At 38.3% G+C, this 13,299-nt stretch overlaps 1 protein-coding gene across 6 annotated transcripts in view; it reads left to right on the forward strand.

Annotated features, from left to right (window-relative positions):
* The window catches only part of MAGI2 (membrane associated guanylate kinase, WW and PDZ domain containing 2), a 1,430,555-nt gene that overhangs the window by 1,243,439 nt on the left and 173,817 nt on the right, over positions 1-13,299 (forward strand). For all 6 annotated transcript variants that reach the window (XM_077153531.1, XM_077153591.1, XM_077153676.1 and 3 more), the window contains 2 exons: positions 6,149-6,180; positions 11,930-12,119. In XM_077153531.1, the coding sequence (XP_077009646.1) occupies positions 6,149-6,180; positions 11,930-12,119 (222 nt within the window). The remainder of the gene's footprint in view (positions 1-6,148; positions 6,181-11,929; positions 12,120-13,299) is intronic.

Raw genomic sequence — 13,299 nt, forward strand, 5'->3', positions numbered from 1 at the left:
ATTTGCATTTCTCCAATGGCCAGGGACATTGAGCATCTCTTCATGTGCCTTTTGGCCATTTGTATTTCCTCTTCTGAGAGGTGTCTGTTCAAGTCTTTTTCCCATTTTGTAATTGGGTTGGCTGTCTTTTTGTTGTTGAGTTGAACAATCTCTATAAATTCTGGATACTAGACCTTTATCTGATATGTCATAACCAAATATTGTCTCCCATTGTGTAGGCTGTCTTTCTACTTTCTTGATGAAGTTCTTTGATGCACAAAAGTGTTTAATTTTGAGGTGCTCCCATTTATTTATTTATTTCTTCAGTGCTCTAGCTTTAGGTTTAAGGTCCATAAAAACCTCCAATTGTAAGATTCATAAGATATCTCCCTACATTTTCCTCTAACTGTTTTATGGTCTTAGACCTAATGTTTAGATCTTTGATCCATTTTGAGTTAACTTTTGTGTAGGGTGTGAGATACGGGTCCTCTTTCATTCTTTTGCGTATGGATATCCAGTTCTCTAGGCACCATTTATTGAAGAGACTGTTCTGTCCCAGGTGAGTTGGCTTGACTGCATTATCAAACATCAAATGTCCATAGATGAAAGGGTCTATGTCTGAGCACTCTATTCGATTCCATTGGTTGATATATCTATCTTTATGCCAATACCATGCTGTTTTGACCACTGTGGCTTCATAATATGCCTTAAAGTCCGGCAGCGTGAGACCTCCAGCTTCATGTTTTTTCCTGAAGATACTTTTAGCAATTTGGGCACCCTGCCCTTCCAGATAACTTTGTTTATTGGTTTTTCTATTTCTGAAAAATAAGTTGTTGGGATTTTGATTGGTATTGCATTGAATCTGTAAATCAATTTAGGTAGAATTGACATCTTAACTATATTTAGTCTTCCAATCCATGAACACGGTATGCCCTTCCATCTATTTAGGTCTTCTGTGATTTCTTTTAACAGTTTTTTGTAGTTTTCTTTGTATAGGTCTTTTGTCTCCTTAGTTAAATTTATTCCTAAGTATTTTATTCTTTTGGTTGCAATTGTAAATGGAATTCGTTTCTTATTTCCCCCTCAGCTTGTTCATTGCTAGTGTATAGAAACACTACAGATTTTTGAATGTTGATCTTGTAACCTGCTACTTTGCTGTACTCATTTATTAGCTCTGGTAGTTTTGTTGTGGATTTTTCCGGGTTTTCGACATATAATATCATATCATCTGCAAACAGTGATAGTTTTACTTCTTCCTTTCCAATTTTGATGCCTTGTATTTCTTTTTCTTGTCTAATTGCTCTGGCTAGAACCTCCAACACGATGTTGAATAATAGTGGTGATAATGGACACCCTTGTCTTGTTCCTGATCTTAGGGGGAAAGTTTTCAATTTTTCCCCATTGAGGATGATATTAGCTGTGGGTTTTTCATATATTCCCTCTATCATTTTAAGGAAGTTCCCTTGTATTCCTATCTTTTGAAGTGTTTTCAACAGGAAAGGATGTTGAATCTTGTCAAATGCCTTCTCTGCATCAATTGAGATGATCATGTGATTTTTCTGCTTTGATTTGTTGATATGGTGTATTACATTAATTGATTTTCTTATGTTGAACCATCCTTGCATACCTGGGATGAATCCTACTTGGTCATGATGCATAATTCTTTTAATGTGTTGCTGGATTCGATTTGCTAGAATTTTGTTGAGGATTTTTGCGTCTATATTCATTAGAGAGATTGGTCTGTAGTTTTCTTTTTTTGTAATATCTTTGCCTGGTTTTGGTATGAGGGTGATGTTGGCTTCATAGAATGAATTAGGTAGCTTTCCCTCAACTTCAATTTTTTTGAAGCGTTTGAGCAGAGTTGGTATTAATTCTTTCTGGAATGTTTGGTAGAATTCACATGTGAAGCCATCTGGTCCTGGACTTTTCTTTTTGGGAAGCTTTTGAATGACTGATTCAATTTGTTTACTTGTGATTGGTTTGTTGAGGTCATCTATTTCTTCTTGAATCAAACTTGGTTGTTCATGCCTTTCTAGGAACTTGTCCATTTCATCTACATTGTTGTATTTATTAGCGTAAAGTTGTTCATCGTATCCTGTTATTACCTCCTTTATTTCTGTGAGGTCAGTGGTTATGTCTCCTCTTCCATTTCTGATCCTATTTATTTGCATCCTCTCTCTTCTTCTTTTGTCAATCTTGCTAAGGGCCCATCAATCTTGTTGATTTTCTCATAGAACCAACTTCATGTCTTATTGATTTTCTCTATTGTTTTCATGTTCTCAATTTCATTTATTTCTGCTCTAATCTTTGTTATTTCTTTCCTTTTGCTTGCTTTGGGGTTAGTTTGCTGTTCTTTCTCCAGTTCTTCCAAGTGGACAGTTAATTCCCGAATTTTTGCCCTTTCTTCTTTTTTGATATAGGCATTTAGGGCAATAAAATTCCCTCTTAGCACTGTCTTTGCTGCATCCCGTAGGTTTTGATATGTTGTGTTTTCATTTTCATTTGCCTTGAGATATTTACTAATTTCTCTTGTAATTTCTTCCTTGACCCACTGGTTGTTTAAGAGTGTGTTGTTGAGCCTCCACGTATTTGTGAATTTTCTGGCACTCTGCCTATTATTGATTTCCAACTTCATTCCTTTATGATCCGAGAAAGTGTTGTGTACGATTTCAATCTTTTTAAATTTGTTGAGACTTGCTTTGTGACCCAGCATATGGTCTATATTTGAGAATGATCCATGAGCACTTGAGAAAAAGGTGTATCCTGCTTTTGTGGGATCCCCATTGATGAGAGTGGGAAACTGAAGTCTCCAACTATTATGGTAGATGTGTCTATTTCCCTTTTCAGTGATTGTAGTGTATTCCTCACGTATTTTGGGGCATTCTGATTTGGTGCGTAAATAGTTATGATTGTTATGTCTTCTTGTTTAATTGTTCCTTTTATTAGTAGATAGTATCCTTCTTTGTCTCTTTAAACTGTTTTACATTTGAAGTCTAATTTGTTGGATATTAGTATAGCTACTCCTGCTCTTTTCTGGTTGTTATTTGCATGAGATATCTTTTCCCAACCTTTCACTTTCAACCTATGTTTATCTTTGGGTCTAAGATGTGTTTCCTGTAGACAGCATATAGAAGGATCCTGTTTTTTAATCCATTCTGCCAGTCTATGTCTTTTGATTGGGGAATTCAGTCCATTAACATTTAATGTTATTACTGCTTGGGTAATACTTTCCTCTACCATTTTGCCTTTTGTATTATATATATCATATCTGATTTTCCTTCTTTCTACACTCTTCTCCATACCTCTCTCTTCTGTCTTTTTGTATCTGACTCTAGTGCTCCCTTTAGTATTTCTTACAGAGCTTGTCTCTTGGTCACAAATTCTCTCAGTGACTTTTTGCCTGAAAATGTTTTAATTTCTCCCTCATTTTTGAAGGACAATTTTGCTGGATATAGAATTCTTGGTTGGCAGTTTTTCTCTTTTAGTAATTTAAATATATCATCCCACTGTCTTCTTGCTTCCATGGTTTCTGCTGAGAAATCTACACATAGTCTGATTGGGTTTCCCTTGTATGTGATGGATTGTTTTTCTCTTGCTGCTTTCAAGATCCTCTCTTTCTCTTTGATCTCTGACATTCTAACTAGTAAGTGTCTTGGAGAACGCCTATTTTGATCTATTCTCTTTGGGGTGCGCTGCACTTCTTGGATCTGTAATTTTAGGTCTTTCATAAGAGTTGGGAAATTTTCAGTGTTAATTTCTTCCATCAGTTTTTCTCCTCCTTTTCCCTTCTCTTCTCCTTCTGGGACACCCACAACACGTATATTTGTGCGCTTCATATTATCATTCAATTCCCTGAGCCCCTGCTCAAATTTTTCCATTCTTTTCCCTATAGTTTCTGTTTCTTTTTGGATTTCAGATGTTCCATCCTCGAGTTCACTAATTCTAGCCTCTGTCTCTTGAAATCTACCATTGTAGGTTTCCATTGTTTTTTTCATCTCTTCTACTGTATCTTTCATTCCCATAAGTTCTGTGATTTGTTTTATCAGACTTTCCATTTCTTCTTTTTGTTCATCCCATGCCTTCTTCATGTCCTCCCTCAATTTATTGATTTGGTTTTTGAAGAGATTTTCCATTTCTGTTCATATATTCAGAATTAGTTGTCTCAGCTCCTGTATCTCATTTGAGCTATTGGTTTGTTCCTTTGACTGGGCCATATCTTCAATTTTCCTGGTGTGATTTGTTATCTTTTGCTGGTGTCTGGGCATTTAATCAGATTTCTCTGAGTGTGGGACCCAGCAGGTTGAAAGACTTTCCTGTGAAGTCTCTGGGCGCTGTTTTTTTTATCCTGCCCAGTATGTGGTGCTTGTCTGTCTGCAGGTCCCACCAGCAAAAGATGTTGTGGCTCCTTTAACTTTGGAAGACTCTCGCTGCTGGGTGTGTGGTGGAGACAGAGGAAAGGTTGTAGGTTGGTTTTAATGGCTTCAAATTGTGAAGTCCTGGTATCTGAATTCCTTGAGAGAGGGATTCCACCTGAGTTGCGCTTCACCCTCCCGCGGGGGAGGTTCAGGTGGTAGAGAGCCCTGAAAGCAGCCTGTTTCTGTGTTCCGGGCAGTTGCAACCTGTGTAATTCCAGCTCTGAGCCCAGAGGCAACCAAGCCTCCATAGAAACAGCTGCAGAAGGCTCTGTTTCGCCCCCTTTCCTCTTTTTCAGTTAGCCCAATAGGCAACTTCCACCTTGATCAGTTTCGCCTGAGCTGAGGGCCTATTTTTAGTAGTCAGAAGTTGTTCATTAATGCCACTATTGGTGTTAGGTTGGGCTCAGTCTCTACTACTATTGGAGATTCTTTCCCTTCCCTCCAGGAAGTCACCTGTGGGGGAGGGGTGCTGGCTGCCGCGGCTTGGGGAACCACTGATCCAAGGCTCCCAGCCGGCCCGGGAAGCCATGTGCGTGGGAGGGGCGCCAGTCGCCGGCCACTGCGGCTTGGGGAACCGCCGATCCTAGGCTCCCAGCCGGCCCAGGAAGCCGCGCATGTGGGAGGGGCTCCAGTCGCCAGCTGCCGCGGCTTGGGGAACCGCTGATCCAAGGCTCCCAGCCAGCCAGGGAAGGAAGGAGGGAGGGGGTCCAGCTGCCAGCCACCGCGGCCCAGGGAAGCGTGTGCCACTCGGGGACCTCACCGCAGCAGAATCTCTTAGCCGGTCCAGCCAGTCCAGACTGGGGTACACTGTGTGTCTGGTCTCTGTCGTGGCTTCGGGAGCTGTTCTGTACTGTTTCTAGTTATTTAGTAGTTGTTCTGGAGGAGGAACTAAGACGCGCACACCTTACTATGCCATCATCTTCTCCGGAAACAACTACACATTGTTTTTAAGCTGCTTATTACTGCTTTTTAAAAAACCAGTTACATATGATAAAAACAAAAGAGAAAAGGGAAATTAATCTATCCCATTGCTTTTAATTACTGCGGTGGTCATTTGAATCACAGTAGGTCAGTTCCAACATCATAATATTTGTGAGAACAGAACTCAAAAAGTTGAAAAACCACATGGCTTTGATGATACATGATTCAATTAACAAGCATTTTGAGCTTGTTCTTCATGGAAAACATTGGGCTAACACTGGAGTAGAAGGATAATAAAATAGATTTCTTCTCTAGAGAAGATCTCAGTAGGACAACAGTCACATAAAAAGTTATAATAGAATGTGTTGCATAAAATAGGTATATACATTATTTTTAAATTAAGGAATAATGAAGCCTTGTTGATTGATTTTTAACTACATAAAGCAATATTACTTCTTTTACTAAGCAAAGATATTTGCCTTTAAAATCTGAATCTCTGTGTACACTTTCTCTCCAACTAAGGCTGTGCAACAGAAATCCTTAAGGAATGCTGTCTTAGGCTTTGTAAAGCGGGTATTTGCTGTACAGTCCCTCTCCTCTCCATGCCTCAGAATCCTCAGCTGTCAAAAAAGGAAATATTCTTAGAATCATATATAGAATTCCATTGTAATTATTTGAATTCCTTGAAGAATACCATCTCGCCAGGCAGAGTCTTTTTTTGTTATTATTTGGTATTAAATAAAGTGAATTGCACAATTATCTTAATATTATGCTACCCATAAGTGGTAGTGTGGTATAATTACAAAGTTCAAATATTGTTTTCTTTATTACAGGTTTCTTTTCTCCATGGAAAACTCCAAAGCCTGTAAGTTGGAATTGTTATGCTTCTTTATTTCTATTATTATTGCAATCCCATTAAATAAGGGTAGAATTATGTGATCTCAAAGTTCCTTCCACCTCTGGCAGTCCTTGATGTCAAGAGAATAAATTTTCTCTGTCCATTCCTAGTTCCAGGTTTCCACAAATATGAGAACAACTCATCCATTTTTTCCTAGAAAGACAATTCTGATCTTTCCTAGAAAGACAATCTGATCTTTTTGTATACTTTTTTTTTACAAAATGAACAAAAATACTATATGGCATGATATACTGGACATACTTAAGGACCCTTTTGTTTTTCCTATCAGTATAGTCTTTTAACATGGATTTAAAAAAAACATTGCAAATTAAATCTGATCCACAAGAAATTTAACTTTGTAAATGTTTATATTTCAATGTATATAATATATTTGTATGTATGCACATATATGTATGCATGCATATATGTTACATGTATATGTGTATATTCCTCCCAAACCTGACACCCAGTTCCTCAGAGTGGTGCTTCTGGACCTTCTTTAAACACTGGTTTTCTCTACTGTCACATAACCTTTCTGGGCCTAGTTTGCTCATAAATCATCCTGAAATTTTGAAGCAGTTGTAAGAAGGTGATAGATTTTAGCTATCTTTTTTGAAGCTGGGATAGCCAAGTTGGCTTAGCAGTTTTACAGATGATATTTTCCTGCCATTAGTTTGAAATTAATACTTGCCAAAAGCTGAAACTGGTTTTCTGGGAGTCCATTTTATGGAGTGTTAGGATGAGTAACTAAATATCTAAAACCCACAAATGGAAGAAAATTGTGGCAAAGTGATTCAAGTTGAAAAAAGTTTTGGAACCATATCTTCTGCCTTCTTCTTTTCCTAGTTCAGAAGAAAGTGATGCCTAGTCTGGCCAGTGAGCAAGGAATCCTTGGGTTCATTTTGTTCTTCTATTTCTTTTATTGAGAAAATAGCTAATGGCTTGAATTTCTCACTTTAGAAATGGAGATAATAAAATTTTGCCTACTTTTCAAGTATAATAAGTGGCTTGATTAAATTATATGCCTTGAAAATTGTTTGAAGACATTGGAAAATGGAATATTATTGGGATCATAAATTCCTAAACCCCAGGATTCTCTCAATCAGAGATGAGGGCACTGGGAGCTAGAGATGAGGAACAGATGCTATCAGGCCATAGAACACTTTTACCAAGCATGTCCTCATTTAGGATTCGGCTCATTTGGTCCACAGAGAATGTCAGATGGGAAAAGAAGTCTTGTTTGGGCTTAGTAAACCACTTAGTGATAAATGAGGTTTTGAAAAGGGATATGGAAAATGTTAAAACATTTCATTTTAAAATAAAATTTGGGTTATCTTGACCAGAGTGAACATAGTTCCTTTCCTGTCATCACCAAACTTAAATCTGTGCTCTGTGGTTATATACATTTTTAACTAATTTAGCAAGGAAACTTGCAAGCTCATCATGATGCTACAATTATGCAATCTAGTGATTTCCTTATATGTACCGCATTTACACAAATTAAGCCATTTGGCGTAATTACAGCATTTGCTGTCATTATAGTAATTACATCCATAGTCAATAATTCCAAAAAAGGTTTTATAGAACTCAATTTACGATTAATCCTGAACCCATGCATCCTTACAAAAGCTAAGGCTTCAGCTTCCAGGTCCTAGCTGAGTGAAGATAGAGGGAGGTCAGTTTATCGTCCTGCGCTTATCTACCCAGAGACTCTCTAGGCTAAGGACAATAATGAGAAGCAGTAAGGTGTAGTGTGCAGTACCTGAGGGCTTGCTGCCTGGGTTCAAATTTTACTTTTTCTCCATGCTGGCTATGTGACCTTCAACTAGAAGCTTAAGGTCTCAGTGTCTCAAATTTCACATCTGTAAAATGTTGATAACAATAATAATATCCCACTCATATGGCTATTGTGATGATTCAGCAAGTTAATTAATACATGTAAGGTGCTTAATACAGTGCCTGTACATGTGAAGAACTCTAAATATTAACTACTATCATCATAGGAAGCAGGCTTTCCATGCATAAACCCTTAATAAATCACTCCATGGAATGAATGAAGTTTACCAAACTGTCAACTTAAGAATAAATATATAAATGTGTGTCTACAGTATATGGATCTATACATGCTGTTCTCTGAAGAGGATTGATGACTCCCTTTGTCAGGATAAAAAAATGGTATCCTGGGTGAGCTCTGGATCTTCTGTCTTCCTTCTGGTCGTCTATTATTCCCTGACCTCTTCTGTCCAACAGATTCACGTCCTGAATCAATCCACGTCAAGCTAGTCACTTCCTATTACTACATTAATTGTAGTGAATTGTTCATTCTTTTCTTCTGGAAGGTATCCCCTTTCGTTCTTTAAGTACAGAATCGGGCCAAATGCCTTCATTTCCCAGCTCTACACTGAAATAGTGAGGATGTGGGTTTATACTTCTTCAGCTTCTGTAGGAATGAAACAATTCTAGACAGAGTAGTTTGTGGGGGAAAGAAAGATCCTGCTTATTCAGAAGGCTTTTACCCCATATGTCCACCATGGTATCAGAAGCTGGGATTTTAAAAAATTACCACAGCAATGATGGGCTTTTCTGTTTTACTCTTGACACCCTTGTTGTGGTCTATGACCCACTCTGTTCACTGTGATTTTAGTGACTGACATTCATTCATTTGCCAAGGTCAGTAGAGATAATATAAGGCTTCACCCAGATGTGAAAGACAGCTTTGCATCCATTTTTCCTTAATCTAGCCAGGTGTTTATAAATATTGACCCAGTTTTTGGGAATCATTGGGACTGAACAGGAGAGGCCGAATGAGAAATGTTGTGCAGAGTCAAAGCCTGGCAGTTAACACAAATGCTAGACCAGCAATAGATCAAGGTAAGGAAGCTAGTGGGTTAAGTACAGTCCATGGACCTAGGCACAAGGGCAGAATAAGAATCTAAAAGTTTCCAGGAGGTGGAGAGGAACAAGTGAACACAGGTTGTCCCAATTGGAAAGTAAATGTCCAGAGACCAAGCTGTGTAAGAAAGCAAGGAGAAGTCAGCAGAGTCCACCCTCCAGACGCGGCATCATGTCAGCACACCAGCCCTAGTGAGCAGGGTGTGAGCTCCAATCCCAGGACAGGTGGTTTCCTCCATGTTCTTACAGGTCAGAGCAGGCCAGTAGCTTCAGTTTTGTAGGGTAGGGCTGTGAGTCTACTTTTTCAGTAATGTTCATGGGCTCAATGATTTTCAGCAGTATGGTCTTTTAAGAAATCCTCACAGCGTGACTTAAGGGTTGATGAATGTCACAGCAAGAAGTTGTAAATACTTTACTAAGCACGAACTAGACTCTTGACTAATTCCCCAATCTCTATGCTACAGAAAGTGTAGAATTTGTCAATCTGCTACAGAAACTTTCCCAAATAGTGCCTACAGCATAATTTGTTCTATAGATTTAAGGTGGTTTTCTAGAAATACTATTGCACCGAAAGCAAGCTTGTTCCAATGGCTGTATGTGAAAAGTTCATACCAGGCAAGACATAAGTGGATATCAAGTAACTCTCAGTGGAAGATAGGAGAAAGAAATAGACATTTGCTGAACCTTATGATGACAAGTGGGATACCACAGCTACTCAAACCATATTTCTAATATATTTACTTTTTAGAATTTAATAAAGTGTTTGGAAACAGAAGGAGAATAGTCGCAACAAGAATGCATCTACATCTTTCCTAAAGTCAACTAAAGTGAAACATAAAGAAAGTATATGTTTTTTTAACTATAAGTCAAATGTGAGTCTCCTTTTTATTACCAAAGTCACCCAGAATGGATGGCCAACAGAACCCAGAATGGTTCCCTATACGAATTTTGCTATCTAATGGATTAACGAAGTTCATATTTAGAGAATTTTACTAAAATGGAACAAAAGTCCCACTGAGCAGAAAATTAGTTAAAACTCTAACCAAATTTACCAGTTATTTCTCCCCAATATATTACTATGCAAACAAGCATGGTTGTCATAGTTACAGATTGGTTCTGACCCAGGGTCTACCACTGACGGCTGTTGGACTCAAACAAGTCACTTACCCTCACTGCACTTCTAGAGATTATGTTTAATGTGAGGAAATTGAACTGTTGGAGGGGTTTTCCACCTTTGTTAGCTATAGAAACTTTGTTCAAATCAAAGCTTGAGCAGTAGTCTATTATAGAAAACCATTAAAATGAAGGCAATCTTATTGAGAGAAGGGTCAGGTGACCCATTCCTTGCCCAGTTCACTGACCCAAACTGAGTATTTGCCATAGTCCTGAGTAGGGACTGGTTTTAAAAAACACATTCCCGTATTTTACTCGTAATTTGATTCATGCATTACATTAACATTTCCTGAATATTCAGTGTGTGCTGATGATACAACAATGAGAAAGATGCAGCTTTATCCCCAGTATGATCTGTTTGCAGAACACAGATAGACTCATAACTGCAGGTAGGCCTGATGCGTGGTGGGGCGGGAAAGGTAAAGGGAGCACCCAGGAGGAATATGCAACCATACCAGGAGTGGTCAGCAAAGGTCTTCTAGGGGAAGAGACATCTGTCTGAGCCTAGCAGCCAGGTAAAATGAGGTGGGTGGAGATAAGTGGGTGGAGATAAAAGGAGAGAAAAAGAAAGTATTCAAAGGCTCAGAAGCAACAGAGAACCTGATGCATCATCCTAGGGAAAGAGAAGTGAGACCATCAGCAGGTTTGGGAAAGGTGAACAGGGCTGGAGCATGAAGAGCCTGCCATGTCCCAGTAGGGAGTTTGGCCTTTGTCCTGAGAACCATGCTGACCCACTGCAGAATTTTAAGCAAGAGAGAAACCTAATCTAATTTTTATTACACCAGGTATATTCAAAGCAGAAAAGCAGAAATTGAGCTTGAATTCAGAATTAGGTCTTTCAGAGTGAAGGTGAAATTGGCAGTGCCGATAGGTGGCCTCAGTAAAACTCAGTTTCCCCCTTCATAAAAAGAGGACGTTGCCACTGCTTTATTTACCTCACAATGCTGTGATGAGAACCAAAGGAAATGATGAATGTGACAGAGTTTGGTCAACTGGGAAATGCTCTACAAATCTTGGCTAAATTGTGGTAATAGCGACAGCAGTAGCAGCAATTTGGGGAGAAACCACCAGATCAGCAGTAAGTGGAACTTAATAGGATACTGTGAACATTCATAAATTCCAGATGGTTTTTAACCTACTTATCAACTGTAAGTAAAGTGATTCAATGTTCAAGTATTGGAGGCTGTTGGAATATAGGACTCAAATGAATATTTGCAGACTACTTTATCTTCTATTTTGGTAAAAATGGTGTAATATATTGGGCCTATCTTGGGAAGGAAGAAATAGCACCATGCATTTCTAAGCAGTTACACATAAATTGTCTTGAGATACATATTATCTTTACTTTAAAGGGGAGAAAAAAGAAGAAAGAAAGCCAAACTCAAAGAGATTAAGTGATTTGCTGAAGATAAACAGCTAATAGGTGGCAAGGTCATATAAATGTGCATTCAAAAGTCAGGTACTTTACTCATAGCAGTCTCTGGTGCTGTATTATATAGAGATAGCATCTTTTATTTCAAGGCACTTTTCTCCATGGAAGAAAAGTCTACAATGCATAGACTAACTTAAAGGTGAGCGTTTTGGTACGTGACAAGTGAAATAGCAAGAGAGAGTCCATTGGTCGTTGTCTCTGTTTTCTTGCACTTTTCAGATAATGGACCGATGGGAGAATCAAGGCAGTCCTCAAACGAGTTTATCTGCTCCGGCCATACCACAGAACCTGCCCTTCCCACCTGCCCTTCACAGGAGCTCCTTTCCTGACTCATCAGAGGCCTTTGACCCAAGGAAGCCTGACCCATATGAGCTCTACGAGAAATCTAGAGCCATTTATGAAAGTAGGCGTAAGTGACAGCCATATAAAACAGGGTGCATTAATAATAGCTGAAGTCCTGCCAGGAGATATATTGAAGCTGAAATGATCTGACATGATTTTATATTCTGAGGTTCAAAAGTAAAGCCAACTGATGAAAATTTCTCTAAAAAGCCCTGTCGGTTCTAAAAGTAAGCTTATTATCTTTTGATTTTAAATTTTATTTCCTACTTTTTTTTTCAGTAAGCCTTTGAGGGAGATCAGAAATTTTTTGTTCGTTTGTTTCTAGTTTTATTTGTTACCAAGTAAGCCGAAGAAATGGGATTTTTATCTGTTTAATCTGATATTGAGTCTAAAGCCTAAATTTTTCTTAGAGCCGTAAATTCAGTCATTGAGAAAGTTATAGCCTTGAGTAAAATGTCACTCAAGTCCTTTCAACTCACAGTCATGCTATCAATTGGTTCCAAATAAGTGGCACAGAGCCAGGCTCCAATCATATCTGCCCAAAACTCCCACTTCTCATTTAATACAGTGGAACCCATTTAAAAGTTCAATCTTAAAATATCATATATGCACTTGTCACCCTATTTGAAGGTCTTTTAAAATTATTTCATTGCACTTTATAAATATTAGAAAGCAAAGGTCTTTAATATTGCATATACATCGATCATGTTCCTTTTTGCCATTTTCTAGGTCATTTCCTCAGCATGTTAAAGGACAGGGCTTTGAATGGCATGAGTGTATAATCTATGGAGGGAAATACACAACATAAAAAGATGAAGAAACCTAGGCTAGTGAGAAGGGTATTGTTCCCTGGCATTCCCACTTATGGTCTGCTGATTTCCTTTACTTCGGTGTTCTGCCAGTGTCGTTTCCAACTTTATCATCTGAAACATGAATAGCAAGTTTTAAATCATGGGCAGTCTCCAAGGACCTCAAATCTGCTTACTCTTTTGATAGTTTTCAGAGGCTGAGAATTATGTACCCAGCTGGTAAAGAGAAAAGTAGATATAATATCTTTTCCCCATCCTCTACAACTCTTTGTAAAAGTAATTTTGGTTGATAAATAGTTAGGAGAGGAAGCCATTGAGAAATGATTTTCATTGAAATGATCCCTGTCCCCTTTTTTAAATAATTCATCAGGACTACTATATTTCATTCTCCCCTCTTTGAACAGTAACTGAAATGTTTTTAAAGAGTTGTATAGTTAC

Source organism: Tamandua tetradactyla, chromosome 1, assembly GCF_023851605.1.
Source record: "Tamandua tetradactyla isolate mTamTet1 chromosome 1, mTamTet1.pri, whole genome shotgun sequence".
NCBI lineage: Eukaryota > Metazoa > Chordata > Mammalia > Pilosa > Myrmecophagidae > Tamandua > Tamandua tetradactyla.